At 52.2% G+C, this 25063-nt stretch overlaps 1 protein-coding gene across 2 annotated transcripts in view; it reads left to right on the plus strand.

Annotated features, from left to right (window-relative positions):
• LOC144734292 (uncharacterized) overlaps positions 1–23756 on the plus strand; it is a 141443-nt gene extending 117687 nt beyond the window's left edge. For both annotated transcript variants that reach the window (XM_078616445.1, XM_078616444.1), the window contains exons 4-7: positions 4310–4547; positions 7230–8563; positions 9149–9277; positions 14493–23756. In XM_078616445.1, coding sequence (XP_078472571.1) covers positions 4310–4547; positions 7230–8563; positions 9149–9277; positions 14493–15500 — 2709 coding nt within the window. In that variant the 3' untranslated portion in view covers positions 15501–23756. The remainder of the gene's footprint in view (positions 1–4309; positions 4548–7229; positions 8564–9148; positions 9278–14492) is intronic.
• The last annotated feature ends 1307 nt before the right edge of the window (positions 23757–25063 follow it).

The following is a 25063-nucleotide window of genomic DNA, read 5'->3' on the forward strand; positions in this document are numbered from 1 at the left end:
CGCGCGGTGGAAATCGTGTGCGGAGGCGCGTGCCGCCGAGATGAACTTCGATGTGGCCTTCGAGTCTCCCGCGTTGCGCGCTCGAAGTTACGACTCCTTTTGTGCCAGAGTCATTCGCCCCGGTGGCCTCGCAAACTTTATTCGTTTCACGGTTCCGCGAAAATATTTCTTTGCGTGCAAAAAATGCAGGCCGCGTCGCGGTTTGCGCGGCGCACGCACCACACACACGTCACGTGCTGTCGCTTTGACAATCCGCTGCTGGATGAGGAGGGCTTGCCTGCAAGCGTGCCGGTTATGGGGGGGGGGTTGTTTGACCATACTTCGCCGTGCTGGTGAGTGCGGGTTGGTGAAGGGTGGTGGGTGGTGCTCTCCGCAGACTTGTTCAAAGATCACTCGCCGCTGACGTTCGATTTAGCCGGGAATCGAACTTGGGTCACTGGGCTCAGAGTCCAGTGTGCTCAGAATGTGTTTTCTTTATTATCAGAATCTTCATTTCGACTGGAGGAATCCGATGAGCTATGAAGCTCTTTTTGACGGATGTCCATTAGTGCTAACCAGTGCGCACACAAACACATATGCATGTACAGGCCGCTGCTAATCCATTGCTGGATAGGCGTCTATCAATGCCACATGAGTCGTGGGGGAGTTCGTTGACAAAACATGGCAAGTGCCGCTTGTTGAATGCAGGGAGCATGGACACAGGGTCATAGAAAGTAGAGTACAACACTGTTGCACTTTCCTATGCTGACCATCATGTAGCCCAGTCCTCGTTCGTATGGGGTCAGAGTCGCATCTTGATGACATGTGACAACACGCTACCCTGGGCAGTGTGCCACACTTTTCGGTGACCACACTGTGACCACCTTTGTATAATTTGCTATTGCACACGAGAACACAAACACTAATGTCAGAATCGGAATGTTTATTTATACTGGAGGAATCTGATGAGCTATAAAGTTATGTTTTTTTTACAGATGTCCAGTAGGGGCACGGGGTAAGAATGTTACAACAACAAACATCACAAACACACGATGTGAATACAAAGTACAAGAAAGGTAAACAAATCACCCAAACACACACAAATGCGTACTCTGGTTCTTTCGTTAAAGTCACGAAGGTAGAAAAAAGAATAGATCACGACGTTTCAATCGCAACGATTGCTTGCGTTGCGATCGAAACGTCGTGATCTATTATTTTTTCTACCTACGTGATTTTACCGAAATAACCACAGAGTATGGATTCCTGCAGTCACGAAAGCTTCAAATCAAGACGTACAAATGCAACAACTAAACCATCCTACCAGGCAAAGCCCACTGAGCTATTAACTTGTTTTTCAGAAGCGACCTGGCACAAATGAAAGCTCGACAAAGTGGCACCATCATTCGGATAATTTGTAGCGGCAAAATAATCTAAATAATCTCAATCTAGGCGAGATGTTATCTCCCTTCGCCTGCTACGCAGCGGGAGATGGTGGATCGCGGCCCTGACGTGGGCGCCTCTTGTATAGTTCTCTCTCTCTGTCTCTGTCCCTCTCCCCGTGACGATCTCGTGGATTTTTTCCCGGGGATCCTCCAATTCCGCCACCATCCCCATTTAGAAACAACATCGCGCGTTCGGATTACTTGGAGGCTGCTGTGAATTGCCACGCATAATCATGACGATTGATGAGCTATCTTGTGTGGCGAGGTCGCCTCTGAAAAAAAATCTAATGGCTCGGTGGGCTTTGCCTGCAAAGTAAAATAGTTTATTTTGTGTTTGTTTTACATGTACCGAGAACACTGTATAGCCACATACGTTACGTGCGATAAACACACGTACTTATGTCGAACATGTAAGTGACGAGCAGAACCCGTCATCAAAACATCATCACAACATCTACAACTATTTCAGGCCGGAAAACCATGAGTTTTGCACAACATGCAAAAAAAACGAGTCGAGCAAAGCATACAAGCCCCCCCCCCCTCTTTGTGCACTATGCAAAAAATCGTAGCAGCTGTTCCTGAAGGACGGCATTGCGTTTCGCTTATCGTAGGCCTCCATCGAATAGATTTGAACAGACAGGGCAGCCGTGAGGCGGCAAGCAGACCAGGTTCGTCGTTATTGAGACTCGTCGGCACTGCGTTATCGCCGCCCAAATGCCCGCTGCTGCAAAGTCGTCTGCCTCTGGCAACCATATTACAGGGTGCTTCAAAAAATGTTACCGCTCATATGGACTATCGTTTTTAATGGAAAATTTTACGGCTAATACACTGTAACATGATAACGAATGTATGTTAATAGCTCCAAAAAATCAGTCTCCACTTGTTCGCCATCATCGTCAACACATTGCCTGGAATCTTCTCCAGGTGGTCTCCAGAGCCCAGAGGCACATTGCTTGCAGGTATTGTTGCAAATTTTCAGAAGTGTCAACATTTCTTTGAAGCATCCTGCATATAAATATGTATGGCCAAGGCCCTCTCACTTCTCCTCGAATGGGGACCGTGAGTACAGGTGTTGATTGCTTTTTTGCTTGCATCGAATGCCGTTGATGATCGCAACTTGCCAGCACTGTTCATCAGTTAGCAGAACCAGGACTGTCCTCTCCCGACGGAGTGCGACAAGCCAGGGTTTAGATTCATTTTTACAGTGTGCATGGCAATCTGCCTCCTCGGATTCTTAAATCGTGATTACCAAGTTAAAGATGATAATGCGAGTGTGTGTGTGGCCACGCCTTGTTGATTTATCAGCTTAGGGCTGGTTTTTATTATCGATGCCAGTCAAACACACCCAGACACCCGGAGGGCTTTGCTCATGCGTGGGCATAACTGCATTTCTGTGCTTGCATTGAAGGGCAAAGCACTCAGAGGTGACTGGCAAACAGGTGAAAGCCTAATTATGGCAGTTTTGAGAAACCAAAAAGAAGAAAATCTGGATTTTTCAACCCTGTTGTCCTTAACTCCTTAACTTTAAACGTGAGGTAATGTCTAAGTATCTTCCTTTCAAGTGAGGCACTGAATGAGACCACTTTTCAAAAATTGCACGTCTTGTGTGTGTGTGTGGAGCCATGTGAGAGTGAGTGTGTGTGTGTCCGTGTGAAGCTGCGCGTGTGTGTCTGTCCTTGTAAGGGAGCTGTGGTGCAGCGGTTAGCGCGCTGTGCTACAAACCCGGCCAACCCGAGTTCGATTCCCGCTCACGGACAACACCAGTGACGAGTATCTCAACCGGTCCTGGGCCTCCCCTAGGTCGACTCGGCCTCAAATGAGTACCCGGTGCAATGTATAAACATCGCCACTGGAGAGACAAAGGCGGTCGGGCCTGATGCTGGCCACTCACCCCCTCGTGTGTCGTGCCGGCCTTCATAGGTGCCCGCAATAAGCACTTGCCCCAACAGTCTGCTAAGGCTACACGGGGGGTCTTTGTCTTTGTCCGTGTGTACTGGTTGCGGAGCGTATCGCAGTGGTCAGTGAGTGCAGCGTGAACTACAGACCCAGTTCTCCAGGTTTAACTCCTGGCTATGCGCAGCAAGGGGGGCGTGCGGGTGGGGTGGTGCACGTGGTGCTGGGGGTGGGGGAAATCGGTAACTAATCCCGATTTGAAACTCCTCCAGGTCAACTCGGCCTGAAATGAGTGCCTGACACAATGTGGGCCCACACCAGTTCAGAATGCACGAGGTCTGTTGCGGCTGATCCGGTGCCGGCCACGCCGCTTTGCTCATGGCCATGCCAGCCGAAAGTGGCCCTCGCTAACAGCGCTTGCCTGACAAGTCCAGAACGCCGGGCAGGGGATCTTCATCTCTGCAAAAAAATGTTTTAGTGCGTAGGCGGTTGTGTGCGGGACTGACTTTGGATAAAAGGCAGTGATCTAACCGCCTTAACACGAGATTGAAGAGTGAGTGACACGCGCTCTGCGTGTCTCCACCAGATCCCTCGCCACCATCGTCACTCACACGCCGCTTGAAATTGGTTCTACGAGCTTTCAACTGTGCAAAGTCGCACAGCGTGGCCGGCCTGAGTGCAAGACGTGTCCGTGCGTGCGTGCGTCTTCCCATCTATCTGTCCACCAGATCCCTCGCCATGATGCTTTAGCTCGGTCCTACGATCCTCGGGCCTGCACAACGTTACAAAGTGTAGCCGGTGCGAGTGCATGACGCGTCCGTGCGTCCGTCCGTGCGTGCATCTACCCATCTGTCTGTCCATCCAACAGATCTCTCATCACCGCCATCGTCATTAACGAGACGCTTTAGCTCGGCCCTACGATCCTCGTGCCCGCGCAAAGTCGCGCGGCGTGGCCGGTGCGAGTGCATGACCGTGCGTCCGTTTGCGTCCGCCAGATCTACCGGCACGGGGAGCTGCAGCACTTTGTGGACGGCTGGGACGTGAGCCGCAGCAACTGGATGCGCTTCGTGAACCCGGCGCGGTCGCGGCGCGAGCAGAACCTGGTGGCGTGCCAGCACGGGGCCGACGTCTTCTTCTACACGCTGCGCGGGGTCTCCCCCGGGCGCGAGCTGCTCGTGTGGTACTCGCCCGAGTACACGCGGCGCATGGGCCAGGCACACCACCGGCTGCAAGGTGAGCGCGCGTGGTGAGCGACGTGGGTGAGCGACGTCGTGCTTGCGCCGCGGTGGGCGTCGGTGAGCGCCGCTCGTCGATGTGGCGAGCGCTGTGGCGAGTGGTGTAGTGAGCGATGCGGTGAGCGGTAGTTGCACTGAACTTTCATAGCACAGGCTCGCCGGCTGCAAGGTTAACAGCCCCGGTGAGGATTCGTGATGCGAAAATACGCAGTGAAGAAGAGCTTCTCTTGAGCCCGTGTAGTGGTGAAGCAGCATATCGTTCCTTCGCAGCTGGCGATCAAAGCTGCGTCCAAGTTGTTATTTTAGTGCCGATTTGAGGCGTTTTCAACAGACGAGAACATTCAGGTCCTCGCTTCGACACTCGTTCTCGGAAAGAATTGCTGGGTCACAGCCTGACGTGGTTCAGTACTTGTGTGTACTCTTAATTAAGTGCAGTGATAGTCATATCACGAGGACAAAATTCCACTTTAAAAAAAAAGTCCACATGCACCAGTTGTCCATATTGCGCAAGCGTCACACGTGTGTCTAACAATGGATAGTTTGTATTCCAAATAGAAGGGAAATAAGGAAACGCTGCGTAAAATATGAAATGGGTGAGCAGAGATATGCGTGTGGGCCCTCTTATAGCAAGACAAGTATTTCCACACCTGCACATTAACAGAGTCAACTCTTCTTAGCTTTGCATTGGTATTTCACCTTCCTGGTTAGGACTGCCTTCTGAAGAGATCCTAATCTCAATTGAGCCTTCCAGAGACACAAAGCATCGTTCATATGAGCATTCACAGGAGCGTGTATGCATCAAACGCACAAGACAAAGATCCCCCGTATAGCCTGTATATAGTTTGTTGGGGCAAGTGCTGCTAGTGAGCACCTAATGAAGGTCAGCACTGTACACGAGGGGTGGGTGGCCAGAACCACGCCCGCCCCCCTTTGTCTCCCCATCGGTGAGATTTACACTTTGCACCAGGTACTCATTTGAGGCCGCGTCGACCTAGGGGAGGCCCAGGACCGGTTCTGATAATCGTCACCGGTGTTGGCCATGAGCGGGAGTCAAACTCGGGCCGGCAGGTTCATAGCGCAGTGTAGCGCTAACCACTAACCGCCACACACGGACAAACACACGTACACACGTACACACACACCTACATAAGGGTTAGTAAAAAAAAGTCCACATTAAGCTAATGTTAAGTGTCTTGTCAAACTTTAGATGATCGATAATGCGTCGACACTTTGTACATTCCCAGAGGGAAGAGACCAAGGGGAAAACCCAAGGGCAGATGGTGGGACGCTGTAATAATATAACTTAGGAGGCGGGCTATTGACGATGCAAAAACTTTGTGCTCTAGCAGAAGGAAGGAAGCGATGGTAAGGTATCGAGGCATGAACCAAATTATCTGCAATGACCTTTTGACTTTGACCAAAAGGATGTACAGATGTTGAACTTATGTCGCACCGGACATTGCTAACCACATTAATCGGAGGTTCGGGGGAAGGACCACAATCCAAACACAAAAAGCAGTTCTCAAGAAATGAGTTTTCAATCAAGATGATTTTCCAGTGGCTTCCTAAAATAGATATCGAGCGGGCTAATCTCCCCTCAAGTAATTGTAATGATCTTGAGGGTGACCATCGTCAAAAATATGTAAAAATTGTGGGCCTCTATGTACATATAATGCACCGGACTGATAACAGTCGTATACACTTGAGCATGTTGGCGATAATAACACGCTAACCCTCCATTGTCTCTGTGCCACGTGAAACATTCTGCGTACAGAATGGCCGCCGTATTACACGAGTCGCCTGTGGTTTTACAATGAGCCCTTATGAGGGTGAAAACCATCTCTTTTCTCTCTCACGCTACCAGATGTCTTGATTTGAAGCTTTCATGACTGCAGGAATCCATGCTCTTTGGTTCTTTTGGTAAAGTCACGTAGGTAGAAAATAAAATAAATCACGACGCTTCGGGCGCAACGGACGCTTGTGTTGCGCCCGAAACGTTGTGATTTATTTTATTTTCTACCTATGTGACTTTACCGAAAGAACCAAAGAATATATATTTTTTTCTCCAAAACTCGGCCGCAAATGATAGCTCAAAGAAGTGGCTTGTCATCGTGTGGAAATTTATAGCAGCCAAATACCATAAACGGATGTTGATTTTAAATGTGCAGGGAAAAACCGGATGACCCAGAGAAAAATGCAAATGACCACGGGGAGAACATGCAAACTCTAAATATGCAGGTGTCAGTCTGGATCGAACTCACGGCTTCCTGTTTACCAGGCAAGGCAGTTAGCATCTTGCCACCGTGGCACCCAATTTTTGCGAGCACCTATTGAGGCTGGAAAAAATCACACAAGTGAAAAGTGGAATCAATGGCATGCACTCCCCGCTGTCTTTGTCTTCTCGCAGCTGGCATGTGTGCAAATACCCACAATGCACGCTGGATAAATGTATTCGCAATGCAAAGGGCCATGCATGATAATGATGATGATGGTGATCGTGATGACAGGGCCACGGTACCGGGGAAGCGACCCGGCCACAAATGACAGCTCAACGAGGTGACTTATCGCGCGGGAGTTTACAGCGCGCGGTTTTCGTTTGTTTCAAATCGCCAAATCCCAACGCGCATTTATTTTGTCGTTTTTTCCGCCCCCACCCCCCTCTCTCCCTTGCCATGCGCAGACTCGCGCGACCAGCCCCACCCCACCACCGACATGGAGCCGCTGCGGCCGAGCTCGAGCCGCGGTGACATGTGCAGCAGCCCCGGTGCGCAGAAGGACGGCGGCAGGGCCGTCGGCTTCGGCAAGCGGCCGGGCGGCGACGTCTTGTGCCCTCACCCGCGTTACCCCACGGGATCCTCCTACAACGGCGGCGGCGGCGCGGGAACCCAGAGCCACGTGCCGTTCAGCGTCGACGACCTCATGAGGCCCGACCAGGCGAAGCTGTCCGGCAAATTCACGGCGAGGCTCCCGTCTCCTCAGTATCCCTCCGCCGCTCACCACCACCACCACCGCCACACGCCACACGACGTCTCCTCCACCTCGGCTCCGGCCAAAGCGACGGGGTACCTGCCGCACGTCGCCCGGGCGTACCCGGGCCAGGAGGGCCTCTGCGGCATCTTGGCTCAGCCCCGCATGCCGTTCATGCCCCAGCCGTTCCTGCGGCACCCCGTCGAGCCGTTCACCCTCCCGCCGTCGTACCCGCCGGGGGTCGGCGCCCCCCACGACTTCGGCGGCAAGTTCTTCCTGCTGCAGGGCGGCATCGGCGCCCTCAACGGCATGCACATGCCCGTGCCGGACGTGTACCACCGCGCGTACGGCCAGCCGCTCAAGAGCGGAGCGCCGCACCACCTGGTCCTGCCGCAGTCGATGTTCCCCCACCCAAGGCCGGCGGACAAGGGCCCCGGCCGCGAACCGGCGCCCGCGCCGTCCCACAAGCCGGGCCGGCTCGTCCCCGCGCCCACCAGCGCCTTCTCGCAGCCGGTGCACGCCCACAAGGAGAACGCGGCCGCGGGCTTCTCCCACGCCTCGTCGGCCGCTCGCCCGCCGCCGGGCGCGTACGCCCCCGCCGGCTACGCGATCCCCTACCGCGGGTCGCCGGCCCGCACCCCGGCCATCTACTCGCCCTCCTCGCCCTTCCAGCTGACGTCCGCGGCAGCGGCGGGGGGCGGCGGCGGCGTCCACCGCCTGCAGTCGCGCTCGCCCTACGGCGGCAACCCGGCGGGCGCACGCCGCCGCTCGCCCGGCGGCGTCGTCCGCGCCACGTCGTCCGCGTCGCCCGACTCGTCGTCGTCGTCCGCGTCGTCGTCGTCGTCGCTGCTGCCGCTGTCGTCCTCGTCGTCGTCGGTCGCGGGCGACGCCCTCGACGGCGCCTCGCGATCGTTCGGCGGTTCGCGAGCGACGCACCACCACCTGGGCTACCGCTCGCTGCCGTACCCGCTCCGCAAGCACAACGGCAAGATCATCTACGAGTGCAACGTCTGCCGCAAGACCTTCGGCCAGCTCTCCAACCTCAAGGTGGGAACGCGTCGTGGGACGGCCCGCGGAGTGACCGCCGATTGGCCATTGGCTGCGGCGCCGCAAGGTCGGAGGTCGTGTGTCGGCACCAGGCCCGCGGCCGTTCCTCTCCGGACATCTGCGCAAAAAGAGCTTCATAGCTCATCGGATTCCTTCCGCATAAATAAATATTCTGATTCTGATTCTCTCCTGGTGGATTTGATGTTAATATAAATTGTCTCCCCCCCCCCGCCCCCTCCGGAGGGTTTGATTCTGGCAATTTCTCTATCCAGCGACATTATTGACAAAAACAATATGAACGCACTTATTGGCCCTCTGTCAAACCACCCACTGGATGAAGGCTGTGCCGCTCGTTGGGGTTGTTTTACCGTTCTTCACCACGCTGGTAAAGTTCCTATTTTTCGCCCGTCAACGTTGGCCGAGTCTGCGAATGGGACTTCGTCGTGCGATTGGGTGGAATCGCTGTATCACCGTTGCTCCCTCAACATTTCCATAGATGTAAAAACGCAAGAAAATGGATCCATGCGCGCCCGCGATTTTGAACGTGTTTTGTTGTTTCCCCCTTGTTCGCAAATTCCCAAACAGGTCCACTTGCGGGTCCACAGCGGCGAACGGCCATTCAAGTGCCAGACGTGCGGGAAGGGCTTCACGCAGCTGGCGCACCTGCAGAAACACCACCTGGTGCACACCGGAGAGAAGCCCTACCAGTGCCAGGTAACCGGGCAGCCCTGGCCGTCGGGTGGGGGGGGGGTTCTCAACCACTCCCCACTGCCTCGCACGCACCTGCAACAAAAGACGAAGATTCTCCCCTCCTAGCCTTGACAGGTTTTGGGGGCCAGTGCCATTAGCGAGCAGCAGCACCTACGAAGGCCGCCAGGGCACACGAAGGGGGTGGGTGGCCAGCACCGCGCCCGGCCGCCTTTGTCTCCCCGAGTGGCGATGTTTACACACCGCACCAGGTACTCATTTTAGGCTGAGTCGACCTAGGGGCAGGCCCAGGACCGGTTCAGTTAATCGTCGCTGGTGTTGGCAACCATGAGCGGGAATCGAAACTCGGGGGTCGCCGGGTTCGTAACGGCAGGGCGCTAGCCGCTGCGCCACCGCTCCCCACGTGAACACTCATACCTCGGTCACTTCTCGCCACTACAAGAAGTCCCTTGCAGTGACGTGCGTGCTATTTATGCGCACGTAATTTTTTCGAGGCAGTGCCGAGCTGCATCGCACAAAGAACAGCAGCTGCGGGAATAGTCGGCGGCTTGAAGGCCGCCGCTTGCTGGGCTTCAGCTGACAACGCACACTTGTGCTGGGACGGGCAGAAGCCTTAGAGGTGCACGGTCAGGCTGATCTGCGATGGGTGCAACCAAAATACCTCTCGGGTCTTTTTTAAGGGGGTAGGTCCTCCTGTGGTCTAGCGTATTAAATGAATTCGCGACTGTAGGTTCCCCCATGCGTGCTCTCAAACACAGGACAGGAGATGCTATGCCACCAGGTACAGGTCACCGTACAATCAACAAAGTTTTCCTTCACATTTCCAGTGCAAGTGATATTTTAAAACTAAAATTTTTTTTTTGGTTTAACACGTGTCAGGCTTTCGCAACCACTATTATCCATAATAGAGGTTTTTATGGGTTAGATCGCGTAAATATATAAACGTCGTACTCCGATTGTAAATGTTGTGGCTTGGCTCTCCAACACACCGGTGTGCTGTACTAGTGATGAATTGGCACGTTCTGTTTACGTGACAACCCTTACTAGTTGGCTGTGTCAGGTGGTGGCGGGTTTTAACGACACATTTATATTTACACGATCTAACCGAAAACACTCTATTTAGATTTTTTTTATTTACTAGGTAAGGCCCACTGAACGACATCGTTTTTTTAGCGACCTGGCCACAAATCATTGTTCAACTAAGCGGCTTATCACGTGGAAATTTAGAGCAGCCAAATACTCTAATTGCATGTCTCTAAATGTGGAGGGGAAAACCGGAGAGAAAAACCCACGCGACCACGCGGAGAGAACATGCAAACTCCAAATATACAGGCGTCGGGGTAGTGAACATCTCATCACAGTGGCACCCCATTTTTGTGAGCACCTATTGAGGCTGGAAAATCACATTAGTCAGAAATGGAATCAATGCCATGCACCCCTGGCTGTCTTCATCTTCATATTGAATTAATTTTGAGTTAAAACTTTCGTTACTGCAAAGAATCTGAATATTCATATGAAATGCCCAACAATGCATGCTGGGTACATTTATCAACAACTTAAAGGGCCACAGCATGGACATAGATTATCTCTGATGGTGATGATGAATTAAAACTTTCCGTGGTTGAAGTCGGTCTTGGTGTAAATCATTTAATGGGCCCAACACCCCCCTTGTCCAATCTCCACCACTCCTCATTAGCCCGACACAGGGGCTCCTCGTTGGCACCCGGCGCAGTTGCACCGCCTACACACTCGATAGCTACGCCACGGGCCAGGGATCAACACGCGAAATTGGCTTTTGAGCACGCGGCCCCCCGAGCTGAGCGCGATGTTACCCGAGGAGGGCACGAGTGGGCAACAAAGTCAAAAACTGACAGTGTGGCATGCGGCACGTCGCGCCACGGAACACGCTGCCGCTCGCCGTCAAATTCTGTGCGCGGTGTCGTCAAATTGTCGACTGCCAGCGCCAGTCCTTCCGCCGGACATGCGCGCCCTGCCCCCAAAGAGCTCGGCAAAGAACGGTGCCATGCCGGTAACACCCTTTGGCGGCTACGTACGGTGTGAAAGAAGTTCAATGTGCACACGTTCCGCGAGCGTGAAGTCGAACGTGACATTTGAGCTGCCGCACCGGAGCAGAGCCCGGGGAAAATTAATATTTTTGTTTTTAAAAAATCCAGACACACGTTGTAAGAAGAAGTAGAAGGAAGGGCAATTACTGTCGCGCGGCTTATCGGTACCACCCGCCATGGCGCGGGCAAGTCGTGGCAAGCCCCGTGCTGGCGAAGACATCCTCGCGCACATTGTTGAGAGGCGTTTTAAGATTCGAGGCTGAGGGTGGTGGTGCTGGTGACACAGGCGAACGGCACATAGCAACACAGCCTAAAAATACTCCCTTCCTCATTGTTATTAAGGCGCGCTCAGCTATTGAGAAAAAAAACCCAGATCCTGATAGGCGGGATGTTTTATGGTTATTAAACGACTGGCTGAGGCTGCCCGGGCGCATTTGTTTGCAACCAGAAACTTTTGCTCGGGCCGTGACAAAATTTGATTATCTTTTCACCTGCGTGTCGGAGGGGAATGGCGTGACGCTAAGGGGCACGGGGAGGGCGGCGGGCTGGGACGGCGATGGCGTAAGACACAACGTGTAATCGCCGCGTGTGCGCCTTTCACACCACTGTGCTCGCGAGAAATGTACTCCAGAAGTTCAAGCACATCGTGAGAGTGTGAAAAGAGTGGCAACGTCGGCTAGGGGTTGTGGAATGCGATGCGCATCTCCCCCCCCCCCCCGTACAACGAAATCAGCGCTCCGAAATCTACGGCTCTTCATAATTGTTGGCGGTTTCTCCCTTTTATTTATTTATCTCGTTGTTCGTTCGGTTTCATTCATGTCCACGTGATCCTGGCGAAGTGGCAGCGGCTCGCTCGCCTTAAAATTCTCGACGGCAAGAGGAGAGTGATTACCTCGCACGGCGCACACACCACTCCCGCGCGACGGCAGAGATCGCTCGCGCCGTGTGTCCGTGCCTTGCTGATGACTCCCAAAAGATGTAATCCTCTGGGGGGTGGTGGGGAATTGTGGACAAACACAATCCATTTTTCCTTGTCAACTGTTCCCTTTGCCTTTTTGTAAATGGGATAACAAAGCTGAATTACAACGTGGGCCTTAATTGGCGACGGAAATCCATGCTGCAAGAGTGACCCGCGTGGCTTGCTGTCCCTCCCTCCTTGAATGAACGCAAGCGCAAGAATGAACGACAGTGGTGGAACTCCGAGTTGTATTTAACACAGCGCAAGAACTAACGACCGACTTGGTACTCGGAATTGTACCTGACTCAAAAATGAAAAAAACACACCGGAAGAAGAATTGTGCCACCTAGGATGCCCTATTCACATGATTTTAAAGAGCACTCGTCATGTTGTTCAAGAGCGTGTGGCTTGAAATGGGTGACAAGGCAAAGGCGGCTGTGCACTGCCCTGCATTGTTGAGGATTCCGATGTCTTTTTTTTGCCAGCCAAAGTCATTATTATATTTTTGTTTGCGCGAAGCATGCGGTCTAATTTGTACTTCGGAGAACTGGGTTAGGCAAGGCCAGCGTAAATGGGAAAGGAGTGTCGTGAAAAACGCAAGTGCAATAAATCGTGAAAAGTGACAACCGCAGACGCCCACATACGCTCACACACCCCATCTGCAGCAAAAGACAAAGAGTCCCCGTGTAGCCTTGACAGACAAGTGCTGTTAGCGAGTACCTAATGAAGGTGACACATCCGCAACGCACGCTCTCTATTCTCATGCACACCCACACACACATCTATCCCCAGCACACACAATCACACCCCATTCACACACACGCGCATACATACCACGCGACCACGGCGTGAACATGCAAACTCCAAATATACAAACGTCAGGGTTGGCCCACTGAGCTATGTAGCTCTTTTCCAGAAGCGACCTGGCCACAAATGATAGCTCAACAAAGTGGCTTATCACGTGGACATTTATAGCAGCCAAATATTATAAACGCATTCATAAATGTGGCGGGGAAAACCAGAGGACTCGGAGAAATATCCACGAGGACCACGGAGAGAGAGAGAGAGACACGCAAACTCAAAATATACAGCAGCAGGTGTCAGGGTTGGGATCGAAGCCACAACCTCCTGTATACCAGGCGAGGTGGTTAACGTCTCGCCACCCGTGGCGTCATTGCAGGTCAGTGAAGGAAGGGGTGGGGGTGGCACAAGACCGGTTTAGATAACAACTCTCTCCACTCCTGCCAAGCCCGGCCACGGAATCCAACTCAGGGCACCAGGTTGAACGCGCAATGCACTCTGCACGGACACACCACCAGACCGCCCTTTCCGTATGCACGCGTAAAACAAATGACGCACGCACTGCAGATAAAGTTCCCACTAAGAAGCCAGAAATACGTCAATATTTTTTTTTATTTGAATAGGTGGGGTGGTGGTAATTATTTTTAATCATATTTAATTATTAATTAACAATGCCAATTTTTATAGTGCGAGTCACGTAACCTGTTGGAAGCAAAACTTGAGGTCGCTATTATTATTTTTTATATTACAAAAAAAACCCCCCACAATTAACGCGAGACAAACTCTCAAGTGTGATCGCGTGTGTTTTTGGTTTCCACGGAACTCGGGTGTGCAGTGCCGACGAGCCTGCAACCACCGCCCACTCGCGTTCACCGGTGTCACGCGTGTCCCAGCGCTCCCTGCGCTTGCGTTGCGACGGCTCTTACCGCGCTTTCTCTTGCAACGCTGAACGCGAGGATGGACGTGCAGGAGGGATGTGGAATGCAGCTTGTGCTAGTCGGGGTTCGCGGGTGTCCTTGTGAGGAGGCAGGAGAAACGATGGGCCTGATTATTGAATACAGAAGAGAGCAGTTCTTGCTCATTGCCAATTATTCACCCAGAAGGGTTTCGGTCCGAGCCGGCGTTGCGATAGTTTGGCCGGTGCCATGCACGAGCATTGGCTTATGGGAGTAAACTGGAGTAACCTGGGGAAACCCATGCACGTGAGGAGGTAACACTCAAAAGCTCTGCGGCGATAGATTCGAGAATTCACAGCTGTGCTGCCACCTCCTGGCAAGCTTCGCAGCACCTTGACGTCAAAACGTTTTGCACATTTTGCTTCGCTCGTTGACTCTGACGTGTATCCGCCCCCACCCCGTCTCACCCCGTCCCTGCCCTGTCGCTGCGGCCGATTCAGGTTTGCCACAAGCGCTTCAGCAGCACGAGCAACCTGAAGACCCACCTGCGCCTGCACTCGGGCGAGAAGCCCTTCCAGTGCAAGCTGTGCCCGGCCAAGTTCACGCAGTTCATCCACCTGAAGCAACACCGCCACCTGCACGCTCGCGAGCGGCCCCACCGCTGCCCCGGCTGCCAGCAGAGCTACATCCACCAGATCAGCCTGACCATGCACCTCAGAGGCTTCTGCCCGTCCCAGCACAAGCGTGCGACGTCAGCCGAAGCCCGGGGGGGCCCCCTGCCCGCCGACCGTTCCACCGCGGCGGCCGAATTCGCGATGCTCGCACCCTCTCAAGACGTCCTCACGAGCTTCCGGCCCGGCGCTGCCGCCGCGCATCCGCCGTCCGGGGCGGCGGGCCCCGGCCAGATAGCCGGTCTCGGCGGCGACCCCCGGCCGGGCTTCCCGAAGGACCCGCGCCCTGACGTGTCGCCGGAGTACTTGGCGTTGGTGAACCAGAAGATCGAAGCGTTCGACCTCAGCGAGGAGGCCGCGAGAGCCGGGGAAGACTCCAAGGTCGAAGCGCAAGTGGAGGCGAGGATCCTGAGCAGGTTCTGCAAGGCGCTGTCGTTGGAGGGCCGAGCCTTCTCGAGCGCCGACGGGCAGCCAGCGAGGAAATTGACCCAGCGGAAGGAGCAGCAGCAGCAGCAGCGCAATGGACACTCGCCGCCGGACGTCAAAGACGAACGCCGCGCAATGTCGGTCACGTCCCCGTCGCCGCCGCCGGTCGCCGGCAACAACGGCGCCATCGGCGCCATCGGCGCCATCGGCGCCACCGCGGACCAAACTCGAGGCTCGCCGATCGTCAGCAGCGCGGCGGCGGATTGTCACTCCGCCGCGAGAGGAACGGACGATGCGACGGTATTGGCACGTCGGTCTCCCACGGTGCCTTCCGGTTGGAGACTGAAGCTGCTGCCGGATTCGCCGTCTTCTCTCAAGATCAAGGAAGAGCATAAAGCGGCCGATGCCTGATTTGCGTCCTGAACGGGAGCGAGAGCGCTAGGCGAGTTGGTTCGTGTTTGTTGTTGTTGGTGGGGGGGGGTTCTCGATTTCAAACATTTATTACGGCACGGTTAATTGGCACAGCTTTTTGTTAGTGGTGTCAATGGGGCGGAGGGGGGCGCAATCCTCCCCCCCCCTCCATACAAAACAATAAAAACAAAGCTGTGGCCTCATTGCACACCCTGGGCATGTCTCGGCAAAGCCATTTGGAAATGCGCAACTGCACTTTGCTGCACGCGCGCCCGCACACGCACGTGCACGTCTCTGTGTGTGTTGTTGTTGTGGTGATGATGATGGTGTGGGTGGGCAGTGTGGGAGAGCAGCGGTCAGCGCGCTGCGCTACAAGCCCGCTGACCCCGAGGTTCGATTCCCCGCTCTCACGGCCAACACCGGTGGTGACGATTATCTGAACCGGTACCTGGGCCTCAACCTCGGTGGGACTTGGCCTTGAACCGAGTACCCGGTGCGTAAAACCATGGCCACTCGGCAGAGAGACAAAGGCGGGCGGGAGCGGTGCCGGGCCACCCACTCCCCCCTAGGTGCTGCTCGTTAACAGCACTTGCCCCAACAGCGCGTGAAGGCTACACGTGGCGGGCGGTGGTGGAGGGGGCTGGGAGGGCGCGAGATCTGTGTCTTTGTGTATTTTACGATGTCATTTTCCTTTGGGAGCCCCCTCCACTCCGTTGAGATTGAATCACCGAGCTCCACCCTTGACATCGAGTGACCAATGAAGGAAGACGAATGAGACGGGACAAGGAGGCAGTCGTGAGTTTACACTTTCTCTCGGGCGCAGCACCACCACACGCGCCTGCTACTCGGCTGGAGCCTTGCAAAATCACTCACTTTTTTACGAACTCTAAATGCAATGCAAACGGGTGTAGGACGTGTACAATGTAATAACAAACAAAACACGTGCAGGGAATCGTTAACGAACCAAAGTTGAACGCTTTGAATGTTTACAGGAGGAGAAGGAGGGGAAAAAAATGATGACACGCAATTTAAAAAACAAAAGGAACAACACGGAACCAGATTTATTTTTTTCCCGACGGGATCGGATGCGTCGTGTTGTGCTCATGGGGAGAATGTTGAGCTGTCGGATGTCCGTGCGTGGTCGTTCGTTTCGTTGTACAGAAGCCGTTGTGTTGTACAGAAGCCGCTGTCTTGCACAGCAGCCGCTGTCTTGCACAGCAGCCGCTGTGTTGTACAGAAGCCGTTGTGCACGATGGCTGTTTGCTCGGCCAGCACTCCTTGAGGAAGCTGCAAACAATGTTTACCGAGAAAAGGGGAAAGCCTCTTAATCACATCAGCATCGGTCATTTTTTGCCTTTACCGAAAGTGATAGTTGAATTCCCGGAGTGGAGGAGTGGGGGGTAGGCACCACACCTACTCTGAGTGGAGGACTGGGGGGGGTGGGTACAAACCACGTCTACTTTGAGTGGTGGAGTGGGGAGTAGGCACCACGTCTACTGAGTGGAGGAGTGGGGAGTAGGCACCACGTCTACTGAGTGGAGGAGTGGGGAGTAGGCACCACGTCTACTGAGTGGTGGAGTGGGGAGTAGGCACCACGTCTACTGAGTGGAGGAGTGGGGAGTAGGCACCACGTCTACTGAGTGGAGGAGTGGGGAGTAGGCACCACGTCTACTGAGTGGTGGAGTGGGGAGTAGGCACCACGTCTACTGAGTGGAGGAGTGGGGAGTAGGCACCACGTCTACTGAGTGGAGGAGTGGGGAGTAGGCACCACGTCTACTGAGTGGAGGAGTGGGGAGTAGGCACCACGTCTACTGAGTGGAGGAGTGGGGAGTAGGCACCACGTCTACTGAGTGGTGGAGTGGGGGGTAGGCACCACGTCTACTGAGTGGAGGAGTGGGGAGTAGGCACCACGTCTACTGAGTGGAGGAGTGGGGAGTAGGCACCACGTCTACTGAGTGGTGGAGTGGGGAGTAGGCACCACGTCTACTGAGTGGAGGAGTGGGGAGTAGGCACCACGTCTACTGAGTGGTGGAGTGGGGAGTAGGCACCACGTCTACTGAGTGGAGGAGTGGGGGGTAGGCAACACGTCTTGTCGGAGCTAAAGCGGCACTGGGGAGTGAACCCCCTGGCACTTTTGGGATGTGGTCCAGCCCCGTGGCTGTGCCCATTTGACTCCGGTGGCAGATTCACGGCACGGGCTGCGATTTCCCGCAAATCGCAAACTGGGGGAGTGGGGGGGGCGTTTAATCTTTGACGCGCGACCAAGGGCCCGATGCTGAGAAACTCACCGTGGCTAGCCGACATGAAGGCATTTTTATTTTTATTTCATACCAATTATAGATATTTTTTTTGGTATGAAAGTTCCTTATCGGGACGAGTTACGCGGCGGGCAAAATATTCGAGCTCTGTCAAGTACGGCTGTGGGAGTTCGAGCGCGCCTGCGTGCGTGTGCGATTGTTTTATTTTAAAGTGACAAACGTGCAGGATGATGATGATGATGACGACGAAGATGATGATGGAGACTTTGCAATGCAAAACCAATCCCCTCCAGCAGGAAATAGCTGTACTTGGCACGGTTAAAGTACGAGTCTGCAAGGTGTGATGGCTTACCTACAGGATAGGGCTGGTCTCTGTTCTCAGCCCTTTGAGCACCCATCATATATGCGTTCTATAATGTATATGTGTGTGCAACTCCGTACGTAGGCTGAACATGAAGTACTGTACTGTGAACAGTATCATCATATCTATTTGTGTGTGTGCGCACGTATGTGTGTGTGTCTTTGGGGAGCGGTGGTGCAGCGGTTAACGCGCTGCGCCACGAACCCGGTGACCCAAGTTCTATTCCCGCTCACGGCCAACACCGGTGACGATCATCTGAACCGGTCATGGGCCTCCCCTAGGTCGATTCGGCCTCAAATGAATACCCGGTGCGGTGTGTAAACATCGCCACTGGGGAGATAAAGGCGGCCGGGTGTGGTGTTGGCGGGCCACCCACCCCCTCGTGTGCCGAGTGGGCCTTCGTAGGTGATCGCTAACAGCACTTGCCCCAATAGTCTTTTAAGGCTATACGGGGTGGGGGGGTGTCTTTGTTTTTTTGTACATCACTGACGCTCATCTCTTGCGTGCCCCCCTCCCATCGAAGCATTCTTGTTGTGCCACTGCTGAGCAGTGTGAATATTTAATTGAAGGCACGATCACACATCGGCACCTTGACTGAAAACACGATGAAAGCTCTGCTGAAACACAACCGTCGTGGCAATCAATGGCTTATGAAAGATTGAGTGAAATATTACTCGTGTGCAATGATGTGGCCAATTATTGCCCTTCTAGAGCGATAGCATAGAAGTTGGGACATGTATCAGTGGAAAGGGTTTGTAATATTTACTGAGAGATTTATACGTAAATTTTGAACATTTTATATAGGTACGTGTTGCAGATACACATATATGTATTTATATCTTGGTGTTCTTTTTAACACGATAGTTTAGGAATTAAAAAGGGCAATAAAAATTATACTTTTCACTATTATATTTGTTTCTCTAAGTTGAGAATAAGAGAAATAGCAATAATATCTTCGTTTCATTAAGAATGCCGTTTAAATATTGCAACAAAGCTGATATGAAGTGCATTACAATTTAGGGCAGATGCTGTACGTACCTTCTTTATTGAAACATTGTTGTCGGTCTTAACTCAGGGTTATACATAGAGAGAACGCGTGCGTGGCCGTGTACCCTAAGTCTGTTAACACTCGTGCATGACCTTTGTAAACACACGTGGACTCTTACCCTGGAATAACCACCATCCCCCCCCCTCCGTCTTGCAATTGCTGCAAACTTGGGCGCTCCCAATCCCGCTGCGGGGAAGTTGCTGCAGTCTTAAGGCCCACGTGGAAGGCACCCCTCTCCTCTGAGGGTCGTCGCCAGAAACGTCTTTTTACGGTGGCACAGAGCGATGGAGGTCTGCCCGGCCAAGTGTGCGCCGGTGATCAATGATTGGTTGGCAGAGCGCACAACCGCGTGTAGTCACGTGACCTCTGTGATCCGTTTTGGAAGGTATCATGCCAGTTGGCCCCAATAGTGGGATACAGTGATTTAAATTTGTCCAGATTTGGGCAATGATATATATTTGTAATGATACAATTTTGTAAAAAAAAAAAAATGCGTAATTCAATTTCCCCAGTGTATTCTGGCCTTTTTATGGAACATTAAATGGACTTGCTGCGATTAGATTGACCTATGCGGTGTAGGTCCCTCTATCATTCCTGACTGTTAACAGACTTTGGTATACTCCTTATTTAACATATCGGTTGGAGATTTGTCATGTATACTTTTTAAACATACCGTAACTATGATACCTGTACATTGCATAGGAACGTTGTGTTTATTTAGGATGGTTCTGATGGGTACTTGATGCATAACCATTTGTGTACTTTCTTCCTTAATATATATTTGATTACTGAAAACTGTGGATGTTTATCCTTTCTGCACTTTAAAGAAGAATAACTGCATTTTACATTTTTCGTTTATTCTCGTGGGAAAAGTATATTCAATTGTACACATGGTGTCACCGTTTTATCAGTCGTCGATTAAGGTTATATTTATTAATATTTCAGGGAATCCAATCTTATTTATGACGCTGCTGCTTTCGTCCGCCGTTTTGTGTGAACACCCCTCTGCGGACACGGTTGTTATCCTGCATTCCTAAATCCGCGCTCGTGAAACGTTCATTGCATTTTGACGTTCTCGAAGGCCAAGCGGCGGCGACGGATGACGATGTCACAGTTCGTGGCTTTTTTGAAGTTTGCACTGTTTTCGATTGTCACGGGAACACAGGACCGGAACTTTCATGAGGATGTTATCAACTGGACCCCCCTAATAACGGATCACGTGCGTTCGGATGAATGTCACGTCCATAAATGTGTACTCCGCTAAGTTCCTCCGTGCTCAGTTGGTTTTAAAAATCTCGTCTTTATTTTGTTTTGCTTACATGTATCTGCTGCTCGTAAAAAAATCCCTTTTGTTTGTTGTTGTTGTTGATGATATAAATCATGAATCCATCATCGCCGTCGTCGTAAGCCATTGTCTATCCACTGCTGGATGAAAGCCTCCAGAATTGCGATGCCACGATCCATCTTACAAACCCCATCTCATCACTCCGTCTCCACGTTGGTCAGTGTCTCGGGTGCATTCTCTCCGTTGGCTGCCAGTCCACAGCGCCAGCCTTGCCCACTGGAAACGTCCTCCTTTTTCCCATCCCACTTCACCTCCCCTGACGGCAAGTGTCGTCATCGTCGTCGTCACCGATGTGCATTTCTTCTCTGCTCGACGTGCGCTTCGTTCTCTCGTTCAGCGCTTTGCGGCGGTTCGGAGCACGCATCTCCTCCATCCTCGCTGGCTCGCTCGTCGGCATCAGTTGGTCACTTTCATCCACTTATCTTCTGAGCGGGCACGTTACCGGCCCGCGAGTGGGCGACGCGCCCCGATCGTGAAGGCTTGCCTGCGAAGGCGCGTCGCCAAGTTGCTTTTCATCTTCGAATTCGTTTTCCAAAAAAAAAACTTTCACCCCCCCCCCCGCGCTCCCTTTCGTTCGCCTATTTTTTTTGCTCGTATTTTATTCACAATCACGGATTAACAAATCATTTTTTTTTTGGCCAGGGGTTTGTGCCGTACAGAGCGCTCTAGTTCTTGCATTCCATTTTTAGAGTAAACAATAGATTTTTTTACAGTTGCAAATAAAATTATAATCTAATTTAGCTTATTCGAAGCCCAATATCTGTACAAGAGTAAGAAAAATGGGACGCGGTAAGCACGCCGATTGTATCAGGGTGGCGTCATGACATTGTTTTGGGTGGAAACGGAATCCTCTGGCGTGTGGTCCTCCTTCGGTCCTCGCGCTCGGCACATTCGGTCGGCCCTCTCCGACCGGCCGCGCTGCCGTCACAACTTCCCACACGCGACGACAAACGCCGATGTTCGACCCCCGATCCCCCCCCCCCCCCCCATAAAAAACATACTGGGGCTAAGATGATCACGCTTCGAAAACTACAAGTGCAATTACTGCTAATGGTTTCTTGGGGAAGGTAACAGCCTCGAACGTACAACAACTTTGATCCGTGTGACGATAACTTTAAAGCGAGAAAAATTGACATCCTTTTTTTTGTGTGTGGGATTGGTGGAACATTTTTTTTAATCTGAGGTGTAAAATGAGAGTGTTGCAAATTCGACCCGTTGGGGTAACTCGAGAGATGCAGGCGGGTGTGTTAAAAGTCTTCAATACGTGAACGTCTATTTAAAATGATAGTTGCAATTTGCACACACGTGGTGAAACATGGCCAATGGGAACATTCCCTCACCCCCGCGCCTCCTGGCCTTCGCGCCTGATTGGCTCACAAGTGTGACGACATCACAGGTATCCCCTCGATTTGAGACCGAAACAACTCTGTGGCTGCCCGCCTGATGATGCTGGTTGTAATTACCTGCGAAACGTCACGGGGCTCGAATTATACATGTTGTGGGTTTGCTCTCCAACACGCCGCTGTGCTGTACTAGTAACGAATTGGCACGTTTTGTTCACGTGACAAATCTTACCAATGGGCTGCATAGGGTGGTGGCGGGTTTAACGACACGTTTATATTTACGCCATATAACCCAAAATCACCTCTTATGGATGGGAAATGCTTCTGCGCTGCACGTAGAGGGTTAAGAAGGCACCCGCTGCGTGTGAGACGATCACTGGGTGTGGACGGTTACATTGATCAGGGTGGATATGCGGACACGGTCGGATATGCGACGCTGTACCGTAATACAAAAAAACATTGAATATTTTGCTGGTTGCACAAAAAAGGATTGAGGCACGGCTATTGAGCCCCGATGATTGTGCCTTTGCCAGTTGACAAGTCTGCAGTGTTATGTCGCAGAAGCCTGGTAATTAATTCTAAAGCTCAGCTTGCACAATACGCTGCTTACAGATGGGCCAAGCGTGTAATGTACACTGCACTATAATCCTATTCTTTAATCCTGTTGCGGGGGGCAATGCCACCTTGTTTATACTGGATTCTCTGGATTATAAAACACTCGGCAAAGTAAGACAAACCGCAAACTTGCCTGGTATCCAAGCTATGCAGATTTGGTCATACACACGCACACCCACCAGATTATGACAAAAAAAACCCTCAATAGACTCGTCAACAACACCGTGGCCTTAAACGCAATAACATAATTAGCGACGTCTCAGGCAAGGGCCCTTCATAGCACATAGACCAGAGAGAGAGGGTTAATAAGGGTTGGAGACTGCACTTAACACCATGAAGACTGACGATATTTACATTTCAAACATTTTTTATGACAATTTTTTTGACAAAGTTGGCATATGAATAGTTACCTCATAGTAGCCATTGACTACCAGACAGACCCTTTAATGATCAAACGTAGCATTGCTAAATAACCGCACTTCTATTAAAAGTCAAGTTATAAAATGTTGCCGGCAGAATGCATTGCGGGAAGATTTGTTCTTTTGAGGCAAAACAGCGCGCAACCTTTGCCCATCACTCCGCCCTTGCAGTTAAGTCTTTGGCAATATGACCATTTCGATGAAAAGAAAATCAACTTCCAGGTTGGTTAACTCACTACCAGGTTATATAATGCACACCCAACTTTTGATGTAAAACTAAATCTTAATTTTATAATCCAGAGTATACGGTAAGAGCCCCTTGTCGAAAAAAACCATGCAATAATGAAATAAATATATTTTTCTAAATAACAAAAGTCAACATTCATCGGAATGTTTAAAAGGAACGAATCAAGCGGGGAGATGAAGAGACGCAAATTAAGGGAATCATTCAGGGTGAGCGACTGATGGTATCAACATTTTGGACAACCTCTGTATCTTTTTCTGTTTTTCTCATGGGGAATGTGGCTTCTGAGAGTTCTGTGTTGAAATCGTTTTCGGCAATAACATTTTTGTCACATTCCGAATATGGGAAACAAGTCGGCAGCGCGCCGAGTGCACGTCGATGTTTTACTTGAAACGTCTTTGTGCTGAGATTTTGTTTGTTTGGTTTTGGAAAGTAATCGAGATACTATATTTTTGCAGAGTGTATGAATGGCTTTGTACTACATGTTAACTTGCGAAAGAACGAGGCAGTGACGAGAGTCCGGAGGCTGTGTGGTAGTATTATTGTTTTGCACAGGGCATCGTTAAATAAAGAGAAATGTACTATGTTAAACGGGTAAGCCAATAAAACAACATTGCAATATTTGTCATGTGACCGCTTATGAATTGCTTTGTGAGTGCGTGCGCGTGTGAGTGTGTGTGTGTCACACCAGCAACAACGCAGGGCCGAATAGCAACGCTCACAACAATGAACGGAGCGCCGGGCGGATAAAATACAGCGAGTTGGCACGGTAGGGGGTACAGCTGGTGGTGCATCTGCCGGTCATCTCAGTCGGCCAACCCATTGCACCTGCTGGGTCTGTCCCGAGACCTCCTGTCAGCAGCGAGCATTCGACACTTCACGTGGCAGCCTCAAAGTGCACCTAGCCTGGCACAGGCGCCGTGTTGACGTCACCATTACCGAGTGGCTAATGGCGGGTATTGGTTACACCATGTGTGTGCGCGCGTGTGTATGTGTCACACCGTATGTGTCACACCGTGTGTGTCACACCGTGTGTGTGTCACACCGTGTGTGTGTCACACCGCGTGTGTGTGTGTGTCACACCGCGTGTGTGTCACACCGTGTGTGTCACACCGTGTGTGTGTGTGTGTCACACCGCGTGTGTCACACCGTGTGTGTGTCACACCGTGTGTGTGTGTGTCACACCGCGTGTGTGTGTCACACCGTGTGTGTGTGTGTGTGTCACACCGCGTGTGTGTCACACCGTGTGTGTGTGTGTGTGTCACACCGCGCGTGTGTCACACCGTGTGTGTGTCACACCGTGTGTGTGTGTGTGTGTCACACCGCGTGTGTGTCACACCGCGTGTGTGTCACACCGCGTGTGTGTGTGTGTCACACCGCGCGTGTGTAGGGAACAGGAATGGAACCTGGCGGTGACCCGAGTTCCATTCCCGCTCACGGCCAGCACCGGTGACGATTATCTGAACTGGTCCAGGGCCTCCCCTGGGTCGACTCGGCCTCAAATGAGTACCTGGTGCGGTGGGTAAACATCGCCAACTGGGGAGAAAAAGGCGACCGGGCGTGGTGCTGGCCACCCACCCCCTCGTGTGCCGTGCCTGCCTTCATAGGTTCTACTCGCTAACAGCTCTTGCCCCAATTCTCTGTTCGGACAATACCGGGGAAATTTGTCTGTGCGTGCGGATGTAAACGCGTCGTCAGAACAATACAGACCCTGCCACCTTTGTCTCCCCCCGTACATAATAGTGATCACACCGCACCAACACCATCACCAATATTCAGTGAGGAATGAGGCCCCGTGGGCTATGAGGTGGGCGATTGGGGTGTGATAGTAAGCAAAGGGATTTTGCTCCCCTACCGAGGCGGAGTGTTGACTTTTTAACTCGGCCAAAGTTCATAACCCCGGTGTCCTTCACAAAGCGAGGATGCGGTG

The sequence above is a fragment of the Lampetra planeri genome, chromosome 50 (genome assembly GCF_965212315.1).
Source record: "Lampetra planeri chromosome 50, kcLamPlan1.2.h2, whole genome shotgun sequence".
NCBI classification, from domain to species: domain Eukaryota; kingdom Metazoa; phylum Chordata; class Hyperoartia; order Petromyzontiformes; family Petromyzontidae; genus Lampetra; species Lampetra planeri.